A 20,806-nucleotide genomic window follows, 5' to 3' on the forward strand; every position below is an offset into this window, starting at 1 on the left:
TTTACAATCTATATTAATGAGTAATGTATCCAAGTTTGCTGCTGATACAATGTTAGGTGGGAATGTAAGCTGTCAGGAGGACTCAAAGAGGCTGCAGAGAAATTATAGACAGGTTGAGTGAGCAATAAGGTGCAGATGGAGTATAATGTGGGACAGTGTGAGGTTATTCATTTTGAAAATAATAGAAAAGCAGAATATTTTTTAAAAGGCATGAAGCTTGTAAATGTTGATGTTCAGAGAGACTTGGATGTATTCACATAAGGAACACAAAGTTAGCATGTGGGTACAGCAAGCAATTAGGAAGGTTGGAGGAAGTCTTGCTACAATTGTACAGAGCTTTAGTGAGACCGTACCTGGCACAGTGTGTGCAGTTTTGGTCTCCATATTTAAAGGATATACTTTCATTGGAGTTGATATAGGAAAGGTTCATTAGACTTGTTCCTGGGATGAAAGGGTTGTTCTATGATGAGAGGCTAAGCAAATTTGGCTCATCTAGGTCTTACTATTGCTCGGGCAAATGCAAAGGGCACTAATTGGCTTTGTATCACTAGAAACACAAGTGTACACATAGAAGCTGATCACCAAACTTCCAAATTATATTCCTGAGGCCTTAATATAAGGGTGGGGGAGGGGGAAAGAGGGGCGGAGGAGGAGGAGGGAGGGTTTGTGGTGGTTGTGAACCAAGAGAAAAGCTCCATCCAGGATTGTCCCAGGCAGAGAAGTCATTGGTGCAATTTATCTGAAGTTGACCAAACCAGTGTAGATGATCAACAAATTTTAAATGTATGTTACATTAATCACATATCAAGTTTCCACAATCTTTAATGCTGGTTTAAATGCTGGCCCTGTCCACAAAACTGGTCTCACTACAACAGCAAAATGACGAGCATACACCAAACTAGTAAAGTGTATATTTTTCGAATTAATTACAGCAATTTAAAAACAGGCTACCCATAAGTGGATTAGGCACTTAGTTAAAAAAAAAAGCTCTTGTGATAAACCCACCTTCAGCTCTATTAATAATGTTGGTTATCAGGCAAACATATTTTTAATTCAATGAAAAATATTTACAATCTATTACATTGGTTTATAGATGATTATACATGGTTATGCAAATGACTTTGGGCAGAAACTTGAGGCACAACTTCATTTCAGGAAACCAGCGCAATTTGTGCCCAGATTGTCAGTTGGGACCAAAGCATAAGCTACGTCCCATCAGAACCAAGAAATGGCTGTGACATGCAGTGAAGGAAATATTAGAGGAAGAATGAATTTAAGAATACAATTTAATAATTGGATAAAATTACCATTAATATTGACTGTATTAAGGGGAGGGGAGGGGAGGTGGTGGTGTAGTGGGAATGTCACTGGACTAGTAATCCAGAGGCCCAGGCTATGCTCTGGGACACAGGTGCAAATCCCACCACGGCAGCTGATGGAATTTAAATTCAATTAATAAATACAGAATTGAAAGCTAGTCTAATGGTGACCACGAAACCATTGTCAATAACTGTAACAATGCAGCCGGTTCACTAACGCCCTTTAGGGTAGTGTAAGAAATCTGCCGTCTTTCCCTGCTCTAGCCTATGCGTTTCCAGACCCACAGCAATGTGTTTGATTCATAAATGCTCTCTGAAATGGCCTAGCAAACCACTCAGTTGTATCAAACCTCTACAAAGTCTAAAAGGAATGAAACTAGACAAATCCACAACGATTCCACAACCAACAGATCAGATCTAAGACTCTGCAGTCCTGCCATATCCAGTTGTGAATGGTGGTGGACAATTAAACTCACTGGAGGAGGAGGCTGCACAAACATCCCCATCCTCATTGATGGGGGAGCCCAGCACATCAATGCAAAAGATAAGGCTGAAGCATTCGCAACAATCTTCAGCTAGAAGTGCCAAGTGGATGATCCATCGTAGCTTCCTCCAGAGGTCCCCAGCATCACAGATGCCAGTCTTCAGCCAATTTGATCCACTCCACTAGATATCAAGAAATGACTAAAGCCACTGGATACTGCAAAGGCTATGTGCCCTGACAACATTGCAGCAATGGTACTGAAGACTTGTGTTCCAGAACTTGTCATGCCCCTATCCAAGCTGTTCCAGTACAGCTACAATACTGGCATCTACCTAGCAATTTGAAAAACTGCCCAGGTATGTCCTGTACACAAAAAGCAGGACAGATCCAACTTGACAAATTACTGCCCCACCAATCTACTCTTGATCATCAGTAAAGTGACCCCACCAATCTACTCTTGATCATCAGTAAAGTGATAGAAGGGGTCACCAACAGTGCTATCAAACAGCACTTGCTTAGCAATAAGCTGACACTCAGTTTAGGTTCCTCCAGGGTCAGTCAGCTCCTGACCTCATTACAGCCTTGGTTCAAACATGGCCAAAAGAGCTGAACTGCAGAGGTGAGGTGAGAGTGACTGCCCTTGACATCAAGACAGCATTTGACCGAATATGGCATCAAGGAGCCCTAGCAAAACTGAAATCAATGGGAATCATGGGAAGATTTTCCGTTGGTTGGAGTCTTACCTGGCACACAGGAAGATGGTTCTGGTTGTTAGAGGTCAGTCATCTCAGCTCCAGGGCATCACTGCAGGAGTTCCTCAGAGTAGTGTCCTAGGCCCAATCATCATCAGCCGCTTCACCAATGACCTCCCTTCCATTATAAGGTCAGCAGTGGGGATGTTCACTGATGATTGCACAATGTTCAGCACTATTCGCGAAAACAGATACTGAAGCAGTCCATGTCCACAATCAGCAAGACCTGGACAATATCCAGGCTTGGGCTGGCAAGTGGCAAGTAACATTTGTGCCACACAAATGTCAGGCAATGACCATTTCCAACATGAGAGAATCTAACTCTTTCCCCTTGACAATCAATGGCATTACCATTGCTGAATCCCCCACTCTCAACATCCTGGGGGTTACCATTGACCAGAAACTGAACTGGACTAGCCATATAAATACCGTGGCTACAAGAGCAGGTCAGAGGCTAGGAATCCTGCAGCCAGTAACTAACCTCCTGACTCCACAAAGTCTGTCCACCATCTACAGGGCACAAGTCAGGGATGTGATGGAATACTCTCCACTTATCTGAATGAATGCGTTCCAACAACAGAACAAGGGGAGAATGAACAGGAGAGAAAGAAAGAAAGAAAGAAAGGGAGAGAGAAAGAAGCCTTCAGCTTGTTTCCTCTGTTACCACCTGTGTCACTAGTGGCCAGGCAGTCTTGCCTTGAAATACTTCACCCATAGTACTTTTTCAAGAGGTTTTTGGTGATGTCTGTCTGTGGCAGCCATTGTTTAAATATCCAATACTTTGCAGTTATGAGTTTCAATGGGTGTCTGGATTGCAGGAAATGTCTCTTTCTTCACACTCCCCTAAGGGTGATTTGTTTGTTTCTCACCTTCACTTTAGAATGCGGCCTTGCATTTTTAAGCAGTTTGCTTCGCCTCAGTCTAAATTGCAAAATTTCCAGTCACTTAAAAGTTGAAAAGTAATATTTTCAAAAAATAAAGGATCATAGTCTTGTGACAAGCAGCAGATGCATAGGAATACCACCACCTGGAAGTTCCCATTCAAGCCACACAACATCCTGACTTGGAAATATATTGTTGTTTCTTCACTGTTGCTGGGTCAAAATCCTGGAACTCCCTTCCTAACAGTACTGTGGGTGTTCTTACAACACATGGACTGCAGCAGTTCAAGAAGGCAGCTCACCATCACCTTCTCAAGGGAAATTATGGATGGACAATAAATACCAGCCTAGCCACATGCCATGAATGAATTTTAAAAATTACAATTAGCAGTTTGTTTTTGAATTAAAATAATATTCCAGTGATTATAGTGGACAATGCCGGTACATGTAAAATGATTATTATGGGAGCAAAAGAACAAGTGTGTTAAATGGTACAGTGCTTCTAAAGAGTGTTTTGGGCTACAGTGGATATTTGTGAAAACAACAGTTACAGTTAAAAAAGGCAAATTTGGTGTTGGTATTTCATTAGCTAAATGAATATAAATGTATTACCACAGTCTAAGTTTTAGTGAGATCGCCTTCTGCAGCCTAATCAGCCATTTATAGGAAGGTTATTATCGCCTTTGAGAGGATAGAGGCAAAATAATAAATCAGGAATCTAAGCTGTGGTGGAAGGTTAACATCGAACTTGCTTTCTTTGGAAGAAACTTTAAGGTGACTTAACTGAAGTTTTCAAGATTACAGAGAAAACAAACTAAATTGCTTTGGGCAAACTGCTCGTTGTGCCACACTGAAGTGTGCTAGTGTTACGGATCATAAATTAACAATTCAAATATTCAGGCAACAAGGCAGGTCAACAGGACTAGTTTACATCAAGGGTAACAGAGCAACCTGAAATAAGTTACCAAAAAAGTCATTAAGTGCAGTGTTCAAGAAACAAACAATAAATTTGTTGAGGTGTTAAGGGTTATGGCAAGGTCTGTAGATGAGATTGGTTTAAAAAAAAGGGTTAGGGTTATTGAGTTTAAATTTTTCCTGTTCCTAAAAATTCTGAATGAGGAAAATATAACTGAGTTTTAAAAAACTGTACCCAAGACTGACAAAAAAAGGGGAAGAAAATGTACACATGAAGAAATGGGGAAGCAATTAGTGAGGAGAGAAAAATCAACACTTGTGATCTTGAAAAAAGGCAGTTACCCACACATTTATTTTGGATATTTAACTCAAGCATCTGACTTCTGATCCACAGCATTTATTACAACCTCAATTTTCAGCACACGTTTCTTGATTTGTTCACTGTTTAACAAACAGGCAATGAGATGCTTATAAATTGATTTTTTTTTTTTACAACCCTTTTATTGGCATTTCTCAGTGGACCCTGTAGATTTTCATCTTATGTGTCAATTTACAATACATTTGCCCATAATGAGATAAAAATTTTACATAATTTACAAGACATCCATTTAAACAAGCTCTTCCTAAACAAGCTTTCAATACTCTAAAATGTACTACCTACAAGTGTACAGAATTGCAATACGTACAAAGCACTATATTAGGCCTGAATTACAATACTGTTTCCCTGTCCCATACCCAAGGATGAAGACTTCACAGTTAACAATTGCTCAGTATGAACAAATGTTCAATTCTCTAATATCCTTAAAATACCACAAAAGGAACAGATGGACCCTTATCAAGTCATATTCAAGGATGTGGCCAAATAGGACAAAAGTACACCAAACCATGTTGGTTTATTCTATGCCAAGCAACGAAAGACAATGGTTTTGGCACACTACATAAAAAATGCAGACAATTCTGTAAGGGGTCAATAGAGACACGTGTCTATCTTTTCCTTTCAAACTAGATCTCCACTTTATATGTTTATGTAGCTGTATAAAGGAAGTTTGAACATTCATAAAGCAAATTTTAACAGGAGAATGCAAATTTATGATAAAAGGATTTTTTTTAATGTTCCACTCCCTCCCTCAATTTTTCTCATTTGATTAACATTCCTTAAAGTGTTATGATCCAATAGCAATTTTAAAGAAACCACTCATCCTTTCAAGTGACTAAGCATTTTAAATAACTAGTTCTATAGTAGTTTTATTACTTTAGTCAGCTTTGATATTAAACTGTGCATCACGCCATAACAGCAATCACACTTTTGTTTAAATGTACAGAAAAAATGTGCAGACAAAAATGCTTAACACTGCAGTACAAAACATAATAAGGTTCAAGCTTTTGGAAGGGCCATCCAAAGTTTGTGTCAGATTTGTACAAAATCTGTGCCACAGAACAGTTTTGGTGCAATGTGAAATCCCTATGAATAGCTCAGTGCAATAGTAAGCTACACCAGCATTGTTCATGAATACAGAAACAGTACTAATCTGCATGACTAAATTCCCAGTTTAATGAGCATCACTGGAACACAGCAAGTTGGAGTAGAGTGACAAGATGCAAGCTCAGATTCATAAATGTAGCCGGTATGTTGGGCATGGGTGCCAAACTGAAGAAAAGTGTTTCTTCATGGGAAAGGAAAACCTGTTAGGCTGAATTAACAAACTAATGGCAAGTTTAGAAACTGACAAAAGCTCTGGAGATAGGTCCTCTGCCTACCCTTGGTTAGGAATTGCTGTGGCATGGAAGAACTAAATGGCAGGTAAAGCAAGTAGAAATACAAAGTTAACTAGTTGGACATCAGACTTCCCAAGATCATCAATTAATTAAAAATGAACAGTTATGCTGCAGTTAATTAAAAAAATATTCTATCCAATTGTTCCAAGGATCAAACCCAAATATTTTGATGTTTTCATAGAACACACCAAAAAAAAGAAGTGCATTTTCTACATCAAACAAGGCCTGGCATGCACGAATGTATGTATGTACAAGTACCTTTCTCATTCACTTGAAATACATTCCCACCAATCCAGCACACAGATAATTCTCCCACAGGGGCAAGTGAGAACATTCAACAAAAAGTTTCCATCAGGGTTGAAAGTTGGAGAATAATCCAAAGATGTAGTGAGGCAACATTCAGGGCATTCATATGGATAGCACTGAATTAAGTTTTAAGACAGCCACCTCACCCTGAAGGTGGAACTTAAATCCTGTTTAAAATTCCACGATTAGTTACTCACCAACAATTCGCCATCCTGCTTGTTCCTGTCTGTACATGTTGCTTTGTTTTCAAGTTTACATAAACTTAAAAAAATTAGCAAGGTGATATTTCTCTTTCATACAGTTGGTTACTCAAGAGGGGTGCAGCTTTCATCATCGTAGGAGGTTCCAGATGAGAGTACGTACTCACAAAAGTACTCGAGATCCATAATAGTTTGCATGTCCAACTGAAGAACATTCTCATCAGAATCTTGGTTACTAAATGACTTTGTGAGGGAGAAATCCATCACTGCAGTTGTGATTTTATAAAAACACGGGAAAGAAACCTCAAAATCAAAGGACAATGGAAATAATGTGCGGACATTACAGACCTGACAAGGTCCATCACCAGCTCTGCTCAGTACACAAAAAGAAAGATCTGTGCATTATGAGATCTTGCATATTTTATGCATTGTATGTAAATTGTTTACTATACCAGTAAACTGAATTTCACCAGATTCAAAGAAGCGCACACTGGAAGAAGCAGGCAAGTAGATTGCACTAGTGAGCAACAAATCAAAATCTACCACTTTAAAAAGTGATTCATCTTTAATATCTTGATTTAAAAGTCTATATTGGCATCAGAAGTACCTAAATTCAAGCCATAACCAAAAATCATTGCTTAACCTTAGCTTCAAAATTTCCTTAGCTTACATTGTCCATATAACCTCATTTTAACAGCTAAGCCTTCTTTTCTTAGGAATCTTCTAATCTCATGTGCAAATGACAGTGGAGTTCTAACTGACTCCATGGTTCATACAGTACTCAAGTACATCATGTTTGCACAGTATAAGCTGCAAATTAGAGAAAATCTACACAATAAAGCTGTATTTTCCATATTTCATGTACTTATTAGGGTCGACTCCATCTGAAAACTTAGTGTCACCAAAATATAACAGTAGAACTGCACTTTAAAATGTACCATGCATCTTCAAAAGAAAACTACTGAAAGTATAATTTCCAAATGAAAACAAGAAAATAGATCTTTAAAAATGGTCAACCTTCTTCGATCACTTAAATGTCTTTGAATTGTTATGATATAGTGGAATAAAAAGTAAACCAGAACCCTAATGAAACTTTTTGAATTACCTATCAGTATTGAGTTGAAGTAATGCATTTTAACTGACGAAGAAACAGTTCAGTTTCAAAACAGTGGTAAAGCTCAAAATATTGGGCCATTAACTTTTAGGAAAAAAAGTATGCTGCTCAAATAAGAGCCACATTTAGTTTTCCAGTATTCTAAGCAAGATGAACAGGCTTGCTTTACTCTTTAGGTGTATTTTAGTCATCAATGTTGACTGTCAAGTTTCACTTGGATTAACAAAATAGCTGAAGTCAAAAACTTATTTGGGCATGTAACAAACTGTGGAACCTAATTGAGATGTCTCTGCATTGGCTGCATGTCACAAATAAATGAAGAGAGCCTGTAACACAATTTCAGGATTCAAAGCACAGGTGAGTGAAAACTGATTGAAAGTCAACTGCATTAGATGGCAGTGTAACATCAGAACACCTATAAATTAAAGTTTATTAAACAATTTTAAAATGCATTTGAGATTAGCACAGGGCATAAGATACAGGTTGTTTGCATTGAAAACCCAAGTATGAAATCCAGATCAAGGATATGTAATAAAAAATAAAACATCCCAATGGCTATAGTCTCTTCCAGCTCTAAGCTTTTACCTGAATAATGCATCATTAGACCAACATGGGAGTCATTTACAGTAAGAATCAGATTTCGATTACTATTTAAATGATTATTCCACATATTTTAAACTTGAGTGTCTAGTTAATAAAAAGGCTCATCTTAAACCTGCATGGAACACTGACCTGAGAAATTAGTTTTTGAAACATTTCATTATCCTCTACTTTACAACCATTCATATGTATAGAGGGAATGATAAACAGACATGGCAACCTATGTGAAAGTTATAAGGAAACTACTGGTAAAACTATGCTAAGCGTACAAGTAAATATATCCATCTCACACAAACAGAAATTTTCAATTCTTCTCTCTGTCCCCCCTCCCCGACCCCAATCCACCCCCCCAAATATCAATGATAGTTGCCAAGTCAATTTAAACATCCCACTTTTCATACAAGTGAATCATGAGCTGGGTTGCAGGATCAAAACAGGTATAAAATATTTGCCTTTAGTACTTTCTTTAAAGCACAGACCATTTTAAACTCAAATAATTGAATGACTACAAACACCAATGAAAAGACGATGGTATTTCTAGTCAACTTCCCATGAATTTCCTTGGATATAAAAAAGGAAGGTCTGTACTGTTTTCTTTATGTTAAGCATGGTCTGCCCAAGTTGAAAAAGTGGAAGAATTTCAGTTTCTCTTAGTCAACAGCACAAAACCTAATTTTAATAATACTGCAGTTGTAAAGGAAACCTGAAATACCATCCAGGGCACTATATATTGCAAATATCCAAGGCCAAGATGCAAAATCCAGTATCAGAATGGTGACAAGGTGCCTCTTGTATTATACCCGACCTAAATATGTTTAGCAATATGCTAATATCAGAAGGTGGTTGGGTGGGGAAACTTCATTCTTGTCAAACAGAAAAACAAACAGTAAGTACCACAGATCTCATTTGTAGGATTTCACCATTCTAATGCCACTTTCGTTATGGAGCGGAACCAAATTTCGTGCATAGGCATGGTATGATCCAGTCTTCATAGAAAAGTAAGACTTTATGACAAGTAATCTGCCATAGAACAAGAAATAGCTGAAGTATTATTAGCTAAAGTAAGATTCTGTGATGGTCTAACTGCCTGTTTACATAATTTAAAAAGTACTAAGATCAAATCGAGGTTTCCATTTCAAACACAGATTTCCGGTGTCCAAGAATGCTGTTCAGCTCCTAACTGAAGGCAGCAATGTGCTTGATGTCGAAAAGCACTATAAAATTATCCTTTCAGAAAAGTCCTCCAAACAGGATTCCAAAGAATATACAGACGGAACTCACATTCAGTGTTGATGAAATTACATAAAGAGGTCCTGACTAAGACAGAAGCCCAAACCACCATTAAATGAATACGATATGATTGAAGAAAAGTCCTTTTTGGTGTTAACAACCCTCTGGATAGAATAAAAGGATTGATCTTCACTTCAATCCATTGATCTGCATTTTATTAACTAATTGTGAAATGACTGTGCATTATTTGCTGTATTTTTCATTCTGTACACATCATGTACATTTTGCGACAAGGCTTCCCAATGCTACACAGTTGTACTTTTTGTCCCAGTGATTTGTGGTCGTGCAAATTCCACAAAGTCATCAATAAGCACCGGCCATGCTCCTGAAACACATCAGAAAGTTGTGTATGTAAATTTTTTTTTAATCCCTCTAAAAAGCATTTTTATTTCATTTAAGATTATTAAACAAATTAAACTATTACTACGTACGAACTGTCAGCTTTTGTTCAGTGAATCTTATGTTTGCCAGGAGATGAGTACAAAACTGGAAAACTGAACTTCTACCATCACTTAATCAGGTATTGCAAGGGTTAGATGCAGGGTACAACTTTACATGTTGCACCTCAACTTTGCCTCAAGTGAGTAGTCCTCCATTTTTGCACAAATGTAACATTTCTGTGGTTTCTTTAAGTGAATGCCAATTTTGTAACAAATTCAGGACAAGTCTGTTTGGCTCATCCGTAGCAAGGCTAAATCCGGGTTACCCAGATACACTTTCCTGAATTTGAGGTGTAATGTTGCGGTCAACCAACCAAGTCAAGCTGGATTCAAACTCGGGCCAGAGGTAATGGCCAGTATTCAACCCAGTATCTAATGTCACACTCATCTTTAACATCCCTATAGTAACTGATGCAATCTTGGCAGCTTTTGCTGACAAATTAAACTACTGAACAACAAACTGATTCGTTGTGACCTACATTTTTCTGACACAGTTACTAGCCTATCTGCCCCATTTAAACTGACTTCCTTTGAAAATTAAAATCATAGAATTCACAGTAATGTTTGGCAAAGCGTAAATTTACTTTGCAAGTAGCTCACACCACTAAATTACAAAGCGAAGATCTTAGTGAATGGTTCCAAAGTAATTATCTAAACAGTTCAGCGCTGGGTAAATAATAATCATGTAAGCTAAAGCAGCTACAGAATAATCTTTTGACAATTATTTTAGATAGCATACCTTCTTCATCATAATTGGACATGTCATCAGCAATCATACAGCTGAAGTCTAACAGGAGGTTCCAGGTATCTTTCGGTATTGATCTTTTATGATGTTCCTAAACATAAATATGCACCAATTCTTTAGACATCAAAACCATAAATTGTGGCTTGAAAGTACGGAGAAACAGTAAAGTAATCTAAGCTGCACAAACTAAAAATCTGTTTCTGCAATTTATGTCATGTTCGTAACCTATTGCAATCCAACATCGACCTGAAGTAAACGCTAAAAATCTAAAAGTTCAAAGTAAAGGAGGTCTGTTATATTGACCACAAATCCACTAAGAATTTCACAGAGAAAGTTATAATGCATTAAGTGAATAGAGCATCCTCGGTAGATCTTGCCATGGCATTGGTTGTTTTGAAAACAAGTTATATCACAATATATCATAAATGCTGATTTTTGTAAGTAAAGAAAGAGGTTCAATTAACATGAAAGATCAAATCTGCTTCTGAATCTATCTACTCCCGACCAATATTCACTTTATACACTTGAACTTCAAAATACTAAAGTATTTCTGGAACTACAGTAACATTGACTATTAATAAAATTTCTTTCCCTATTTATCAACCAGCAACTTAGTTATGTTACATTGATATTTATGCTTGAAAGGCAGGCCCTGCAGCGATATTGCTGGAATGTCTGTCTCAACCAGGACTCAAACCTTTGCCTTGACTGGTGTTTTCCAGACTTTTCAGTAAAGTGAGTTTTATGATTTTCTCTGTTGGCCTGAGAATGGAGGATGAAATGACCAAAAACTTATACTGGGTCCTGCTGTAGTCAGCATACTTAGTGGAAGGCAGATGTACCAATCAATTAGACTGGGGTTGATCTGCTAGCGAACTCCATACACCTGCCCCACATCCTTCAATATCTTTGGTTAATAAAAACTTACGAATCTCAAGTTTCAAATTAATGATTGATCTGTCATCAATTAATAGGGTTTTCCAAACTTCTATCATTCTGTGTTTAGAAATGCTTCCTAATTTCAGTTCTGAAAGGTCTCGATCTAATTTTAGTCTATGCCCCATAGTTCTAGACTCCCCAACAGCAAAATAGTTTGTACCTATTTACTTTGCTCCCTTTAATATCTTGAAAACTTTGATCAAACCTTCCCATAACCTTCTAAATTTCATTGAATACAACTGCAGCTTGTTTAATCTCTCCTGCAATTTAACCCATAAGAGACAAGGTATCATTCCGGTAAATCTACAGTGCACTGCCTCTAAGGCCAATATATCCTTTCTAAGGTGTGGTGTCCAGGACTGCTCTCTGTAGTCCAGCTGTGATCTAAACAGGGCTTTGTGGAGCTGTAGTGTCATTTCTATTGCCTTGTATTCTGGTCATCTTGATTTAAATGCCAGTATTCCATTAGCCTTTTTGATTATTTTCTGTACCTGTTCATGATATTTCAGTGATCTATATGCCTGGATCCTCAAGTCTCTTTGGACTTTCACTGTTTCTAGCTTTTCACCATTTAGGAAGCACCCGGTTCTGTTCCTTCTATGTCCAAAGTGGACAATCTCACATTTACCTACATTGAAATCTACTTTTCACAGTTTTGCCCATTCACTTCATCTATCAGTATCTCTTTGTAATGTTATGTGTCCATCTACCCTGTTCACAATGCCACCTTTGCATCGTTGGTAAATTTAGATACGTGGCTTCATATCCCATCGTAAGTTCTAAACAAATACGGTGAAGAATTGAGACCCCAACACAGATCCTTGTAGGACACCACTAGTCACCTCCTGCCAAATGGAATTCTTGTCCAATATCTCTACTCTCTAAATCGTATCACTTAATCAATTTCCTAACCAGGTAAATAATTTGCCTTTAATTCCATGAGTTTCAACTTTAGCTAATACTTTCTTGAGGGACTTTATTAAATTACTTCGGGAAGTTCATATAAATAACGTAACATCCTAAGACACTGCCCTGTCCACTACTCCAGACATCTCTTCAAAATAAGATGCAAGGAAAATGAATTCAAAAGGGAATTAGATTGCTACCTGAAAAGACAGAATGTGCAAGGTTACGGGGGTAAGGCAAGGGAGAGGGAATAGGTGGAATGCCCTTTCAGAGAGCCAGTGCAGGTTCAACATGCTGAATGCCCTCCTTCTGCACAGTAAAGATACTGTGATACTGTATCAGGTTTTAAGATATGACCTAACTTCTAAAAGTTCATGGTGTCTCTTCCAGCTGAAAATTTTCAAGGTGTTTAGTCTCTCTATCCTTAATTATAGACTTTAGTCATTTCCTGACAACAGATGTTAGGCTAACTGGCCAATAATTCCCTGGTTTCTCACTCCTCCTTTCTTAAATACTGGGGTAACATATAATTTTCCAATCTGAAGAACGGTTCCTGCATCAAAACAACTTTGGAAGATTATAGTTGGGGCATTTGTCTACTTTCTTTAAAACCCTGGGATGGAAACTATTTGGTCTTGGGAATTTGTCTTTCTTTAGTACCACTATTTTCTTCATTACTATTATTTTGCTCATGTTAATTTTGGTGAACCCTGTCCCTGATTCAATATTAGTTTGTTTCAGGGTTCTGGCATGTCAACCTTTGTGTCACTATTGCAATAGAGGAAAAGTTATTATTCAATATGTCCACCTTTTTCTTATTTTCATTGATAATATCATTATCAGTTTTCAGCAGCCCAGTTTCCTCCTGGCCACCCTCTTTTTCCCGTTGATTGATATACCTTGCAAGTTTCTTTTCATATTCCATTTTTGTAACTCTCACTTTTTTTCTCTCATATGCTTTTCTCTGTACCTTTCCCATTTGCCAGGCTATGTTTTTTTTTGCATTTCGCATGCTTTTACTTTTTATGTTGTCTGTTACCTCTTTAGTCGTCCATTGATAATTTCCCTTGGCAAGTGGAGCTCTTGCACTTTAAGGGCATAATCTGGTTCTGCATCACAGTAAATTATTTTTTGAACACCTCTCATTAATTCTTTGTTGCTTTACTCATTAACAGAAGTATCCGGTCTCTATCTATCTGCATTTCAACTTATTGTTTTCCTTTTACCTGTAGTGCCTAAATCACAACTTCTAACTATTACTCTACTCTCTTCCCTTTAGATTGTTTTCAAACTATTATCATTCTCACTGGAGCCTTCCCACAATGCACTAATTAAAATCCTAGTGATCACTCTCTTTATCTTTTCTGTCACAACCCTGGTCCAAGTCTGGTTCAGATGGAGTCCATCCCAACCCCTTCCTCTCCCAGTGCTAGTGCCAGAGTTCCATGAAATTGAACCCTTCTTTCCCCACACCACTCCTTCAGCAATGTATTCACCTCTGTACTCTGCTTAGCCCTACACCAATGTGCACATAGTTTAATAATCCAGAGATTATAACCTTTGAGGTCCTGCTCATTAATTTAGCTCCTAGTTCCCGATAGTCTCCAAACAGGACTTGTTGCCTATATTGTTGGCCCAACATCAATCACAATGACTGGATCCTCTCCTACCCTCTTCAAAATCCTTTCAAGGTGGTTCAAGATGCCCCCCGCTAACACTACACAACATCGAATTCTCAACCTTGCGTATAAGGAATCCTATGAATCACCTGCAAATACCATATTACATTTTCCTCGTCCTCTTCTCTACCCACTTTGGACAGCCTCATGCTCTAAAGTTCCATAGTCCTAGAGCATGAATCTCAAAAGGTTAGTATGTAGGTACAGTAAGTAATTAGGAAAGCTAATAAAATGTTATCATTTATTGCGAGAGGAATTGAATACAAAAGTAGAGAAGTTATGCTTCAATTATACAGGGAATTGGTGAGACCACATCTGGAATACTGTGTACAGTATTAGTCTTCTTACTTAAGGATGGATGTAAACACGTTGGAAGCAGTTCGGAATCGACCAATACCTGGGCTGTCTTATGAGGAAAGGTTGGACAGGCTAGACTTGTAACCACTGGAGTTTAGAATAGTAAGAAGTGACTTGATGGAAACATATAAGATCCTGAGGGGCCTTGACAGGGTGGATGTGGAAAGGATGTTTCCTCTTGTGGGAGCATCCAGAACTAGGGGTCATTTTAAAAATAAGGGGTCGCCCATTTAAGACAGATGAGGAGCAATTTACTCTCTGGGGGTTCAGCGTCTTTGGAACTCTCTTCCTCAAAAGACGATGGAAGTTGAGTCCTTGAATATTTTTAAGGGAGAGGTAGATAGATTCTTGATAAGCAAGGGAGTAAAAGATTATCAAAGGTAGGTGGGAAGGTGGAGTTGAGATTACAATCAAATCAGCCATGATCTTATTGAATGGCAGAGCAGAGTCGAGGGGCTGAGTGGCTTACTCCTGCTCCTAATTTGCATGTTCATATGCAGTCCATATTCTGAAAGCAACCCACTTGATTAGCATCCATCTACCACCTTAAACATTCATTCCCTCCATGGCTGGCACACAGTGGCAGCAATGTGTAGCATCTATAAGATGCACTGCAACAACTTGCCAAGATTCTTGGACAGCATCTTTCAAACCCATAACCTCTAACACATAGGCAAGGGCAGTAGATGCTGTCCTGACTTTGAAATATATTATCGCTCCTCACTGTTGCTGGTTCAAAATCCTGAAACTCTGTTCCTAACACCACTGTGGGTGTACTTACACCACAAGGACTGCAGCAGGTCAAGGCAGTAGCTCACCACCACCTTCTGAAGATCAATTAGGAATGGGCAATAAATGTTGACCTTGCCAGTAAGGCTCACTCCCATGTATGAATAATTAAAAAACAACCTAGTTCTGAACCTACAACTTTATACAAGTTGTGACTGAAGTCTGAAGCAAACTGTCCAGATAATTCTTGCCCTCCCTTTTGTCTCAGATGTCTCCACTTCACTCTCCAGCTCCATGAATCTGAACCTGAGAGATGTGAGACGGGAGACATCTCCTGCCAACATGTTCACTTGGGATAGTTTCACTGTCCATGAACTCCCATATACTGCAGTCAAGACTTATAACCTGCTGTGTCAAATCTTAGTCTAAACTATATATAAATATCCATATACACTTTTTCTTGTCTTCAGTTTTTTTTAAATACACACTAACTTGAAAACAGTAAAACACTGAACAATTTTTTAAAATATACTTGCTGACTCAAGCTAACACGAATCACCATAAGTACTGTGAACATAAATCAGCTCTTACCCCCTCCCCTGCATTGAATTCCAACCTCGCCAAATTTGGAACTTTTATACTTTATTTACGTGCACTAGTTTACAACCAGAATGTTAGTGTAATTAAAATTGGGGATGTGCAAGAGGCCAGAATTGGAGGAGCGCAGATATCTCTGATGGCTGTAAAGCTAGAGGAAGTTAAACATCAGGAGGACGAGACCTTGGAGAGAGTTGAAAACAAGGGTGAGAATTTTTATATCAAATTGGGGCTTAATCAGGGACAAATTTAGGTGCTGATAGTGACAAAAAGGTAAGATAGCAGAATGCGTTAATGGCAGATCAAGGATCAGTGCTTTGTAAAATCACAACACAGAAACACATGACAGATGCCCCTGTGGCGGCGGGGTGGGGGGGAAAGGGGAGATAAAAAAGAGAGATTAAAAACAGGTTAAAAAGAAATATTAAAATGAATAAATAAAAGTAAATAATAAATTAAAAATTAGATTTAAAAAGGGGTAACAATGGAAGACAGAATTCATGGTCTGAAGTTATTGCACTCAGTGTTAAGTCTGGAAGGCTGTTGAGTTGTAAACTACCAAATCAGGAGATGAGATGCTGTTCTTCCAGTTTGCGTTGGGCTTTAATGGAACATTGCAACAGGCCAAGGATGGACATGTGGGCCTGAGAGCAAGATGGGGATATTGAAAAGGCAAGTGACAGGAAGGTCTGGGTCATGCTTGTGGACTGAGCAAAGGTGTTCTGCAAAGTGGTCACCAAGTCTGCGTTTAGTCTCCCCAGTGTAGAAAAGGCCGCATTGGGAACAGTGAATACAGCAGACCAAATTGAAGGAGGTGCAAGTGAAGCGCTGCTTCGCCTGAAAGGAGTGTTTGAGGCCTTGGACATTGAGGAGGGAGGAGTTAAAGGGGCAGGTGTTGCGCCTTCTGCCATTGCGTGGTAAGGTGCCATGGAAAGGGGCTGAAGAGCTGGGGGTGACGGAGGAGTGGATCGAAGGTCCATGACTATCAGCACCTTTAGTCTTTAACACCACCATTAACACTCCCTTTGTCCTGTGTCCATGGCAACTTTGTCAATCTCTCCTGAGCCCCCACTTATCCCTGACCTTCTATTTTACTCCATTTGCTCCACTTCTTAAGCAGTATAAAATCCATCACATTTCTACTTCCCTTTAGCTCTGAGTTTGGATGAGTTTATGAAGTGTGGATGTTGGTAGGCTGGCTAGCAATGTCTTGGAATAATCAGGTCTAGAAGTAACAAAAGCATTGATGAGTGTTTCAGCAGGGGCCGAGTTGGTTGATGTTACAGGGGTGGCAACAGGTAGCCTTAGTGATAGCACAAATACGGTTGGAAGCCTTTCTTGGGGTCAGATACAGCAGCAAGGTTGCAACAGTCTGGGTCAACCTCAAAGTAGCCAGGGTGAGGGATTGAATTGGTGGCTAGGGAATGGCATGTGGTGATTTATCAGTAATGAAGGTTTCAGTTATGTAAGGAGATTGGAGAAGCTGGAATTGTTCTCCATACAGCATGGAAGGTTAAGGGGAAATCTAATAGATGTATTCAAAATTAAAGAGATTTGATGAAGTCAGTAGGAAAAAATTACCACCCTAGACAAGTAGGTCAGCAACAAGTAGTCATAGGTTTAAAATAATGGCAAAAGTACGAGAAAGGAAAGGAGGACAAATTATTTCACTTTGAGGGTTATAATCTTGAAAGTGCAGATTCCAGAGGAACTTTCAAAAGGCAATTAGACATTTATCTTTAGACAATTAATTTTTAGGGTTAAGGGAAAAAGACTAAATTGCGCAGCTCTTTGAAAAGAGTAGGCATAGGTACAATGGACCAAATGGTGTCCTTCTGTGATGCAAGAGTCTATTATTCTGTCTTCAGGAGGACATGGATAAATCAGTTGATTTGATGACTAGATAAGCATCAGGACACTTAAATGAGAAATGAGAGGTGGTACATTTTAGGTGGAAGAATAAAGAGAAGTCATATGATTTGATGGTAAAATACCAAAACGAGAAAAGCAGGGCCATTCAGGAATTCAGATATACAAATCTTTAACAGTGGAAGGGCCAGTTGTTGAAGTGGTTAAATAGTACATAATGGAACTTAAGATTTATAAATAGGGATATACACCAGGAAGTAATGCCAAAATTACAATAACAATTGGTTAGGTGCAATTAGAATATGGTGTTGTGTTTTGGGCGCCTTCCTTTGAGGAGAACATCAAGGTGATAGAGATGTGCGGAAGAGATTGAGCAGGGTGACCTCAAGGATAGAGGGTTTGGTTATGAGGACAGACGAGAGAAGTTAGGCCTCTGCCTTAAAACAAAGGTGGTTAACAAAAGCTCTAACAAATGGCTTTTGAAATTATGAGAAATTTTGCTAACCGAGAAAAACTATTCTCACTAGTCATTGTATCACTAGCTGAAAGATCATGTCCAAAGAAAAGGGAGTGGTTAGAAGAAATATATTCACATGCACAGGGTTTTTAGGACAGGAAATATCCCATCAGAATTCATGGTGAAAGCAGAATCCATAAGAGGAAAGTGGATAGCTCTTCGAGAGCCAGCACGGGCCCAAAAGCCAAATGACATACTTTACTGTAAAGTCCTGATCATAACCTGGTGTCTGCATTGCATAGAACAGATTTAACTTCTTTAGGGGCTGTCCTAATAGAAATCACTAACTCTCAAAACAAAATATAAATTAGATTAATTGGAAATGTTAATTCTTGTACTCACCAATAAAAACTTATTCCATAGATCTAAGAATTTGAATCGCCCAGCAAGTACTAAATTCCAGTATGCAATTGCCATTTCTAAATCTGCAAAATAAAATATTAAGTACATCTTCAGGTAAACGTCTACATCCATTCGAGAGTAGCACTACAGGTGTTGTAACCATGTAATTTTTAAACATTAACTTTTAGTAAATCTTCCTCCATGGCTGCTGTAACTACTATTTAATTAGAGGAAAAGTGATAAAAAAAACTAATTAAAATAGTAATTTAAAACACCGTTTCAGCAGTTGATCAGTAGGAAATGTCTACAGAGATTAAGATCACTAAAGATACATCAGTAGGAAGTTTAGAAAAGTACTTAAACATTTTAAGTCCCAATAGCTGGATGTATTACTGTTCTTAAAATATTTAAACTAAATCTATGTATTTACAGCTGAATTGTGTGCTAGTTGATAGCCCCATTAAACCCAATGTCATAAAAGGAGATGCTGCTTTACTTATAAAGGATAGATAAAGAACAATTCAGTATAATCTAATACTTTAAGTACTGCACAACATGCCCATCCAAAGCAGACAAGTGTGGGTGAGCAAGGACAAAATAGCCAAGTATCAGCCTGTCAGTCATCTTAAAATCAATGGAACTGGCCAGACACAGAACGGATTTTTAAAAATTGAATCGTTCATGGGCAGTAGGGGAATATTTTTAATATTAGTAGAGAGAGATTTTGGATCCATTGTACATTAAGTTCCATTTGTACGCAACTTCTACCAACATGCAAATGTTGTTCCATTTATAAGCATCAACGACTGCTGAGTAATTAAAATAGTCACCTGATTTTGCTTTCCAGCTTATAACTGCATACTCCTGGTCCTATTTATGTAATTTTTTTGGTTAAGAGGAGGGATTTCAATGCACATATTTTCCTTCTTTTGCACCAAAGAGCATTCTCAGGTTAGGTTCAATATAGGCTAGCTGCAGAATACAGCTTCCGCTATAATTGCTCCAATACTGTGCCTATAGCCTAACCCAAATAGGGCACTTCAGATGATAGTCATCCTTACATGACCTGAGCACCAAATGCAGGTTGTTTTGTACTGCAACATTGAGATGTCAGGAACTGGATTTTGTCAGTCCAGAGTTAAACCTCCAGTTGTTTCTATATTTTTAATTGTTCACATTATGAAATTTGGTATAAAATTGTGGATGAGCTTAAATTCTTTTCTGGGATTTTGCCAGCTGCCAATAACTGACCTGGATTGAAAAACCTAGATCATGCCATCATGTTTTAGAAACAGCTGCACAAGTTAATGGAAATCGTTTGCTTTTTCGTTAGTAATAGTGTAACACTTGTAATGAAACAACCAACATTCAGAATGTTCTTTACAAAATAGGAACCAAGTTGGATAGAATGTTTTGAAGTCTACAAAGTTAGATGAATTATTTTTACTTCCAGGTTACTCAATTCTGCAAGTAAATTTGCACAAATTGAGGAGGCCATGTTCTCCAAGTATTTTTGTTGATGCCAGTAGTGAAGATTTATTTGACTCTGCTCTACCCTTTCAATCAAAGGACTAGACTACTTTGACCACATCATGGAGCCAATATGGAAATCATTAGAGAACGATCACATTACTAATGCTCAAGACCACTAAGATGGGTTTATAAAAACAAACTGCATTAAATGTTGGTTATTCCGTTCATTATCACCCTAACAAATGTTAATTTTACAGGCAGATTAATTTTCTGTTGAAAGAGTAAGCTTCAAGTATAGAAACACAAATTCAGAGGTGCATAAAGATTAGGACAGATTTCTCATGACCTGGCATACCTTCCATGAGTAGGTAAACAAAGACAATGACATACTACACATTCTGCTAGACTGCCAGGAGAAAACTTGGGGGCACTTCATTTTTCTATATTCTGTCTGACCCCACAAAACAAAACAGTTTAGATCTAGAATTTTAAACCAAACCAGATACAAGCCATCAAAAACAACCAAAATCTTAATGCAGGGCATGTTAAATGGTGTTATCAAAGCATACTGCTTCA

General features: G+C 38.2%; 1 protein-coding gene across 2 annotated transcripts in view; it reads right to left on the bottom strand.

The window, feature by feature from the left end:
* Positions 1 to 4,830: 4,830 nt before the first annotated feature.
* Positions 4,831 to 20,806, bottom strand: part of dcun1d1 (DCN1, defective in cullin neddylation 1, domain containing 1 (S. cerevisiae)) — a 57,864-nt gene continuing 41,888 nt past the window's right edge. For both annotated transcript variants that reach the window (XM_041182738.1, XM_041182737.1), the window contains exons 5-7: positions 18,758 to 18,840; positions 10,817 to 10,913; positions 4,831 to 9,962 (exon numbers count right to left, since the gene is read on the bottom strand). In XM_041182738.1, coding sequence (XP_041038672.1) covers positions 9,883 to 9,962; positions 10,817 to 10,913; positions 18,758 to 18,840 — 260 coding nt within the window. In that variant the 3' untranslated portion in view covers positions 4,831 to 9,882. The remainder of the gene's footprint in view (positions 9,963 to 10,816; positions 10,914 to 18,757; positions 18,841 to 20,806) is intronic.

This window comes from Carcharodon carcharias, chromosome 2 (genome assembly GCF_017639515.1).
Source record: "Carcharodon carcharias isolate sCarCar2 chromosome 2, sCarCar2.pri, whole genome shotgun sequence".
In the NCBI taxonomy this organism is placed as follows: domain Eukaryota; kingdom Metazoa; phylum Chordata; class Chondrichthyes; order Lamniformes; family Lamnidae; genus Carcharodon; species Carcharodon carcharias.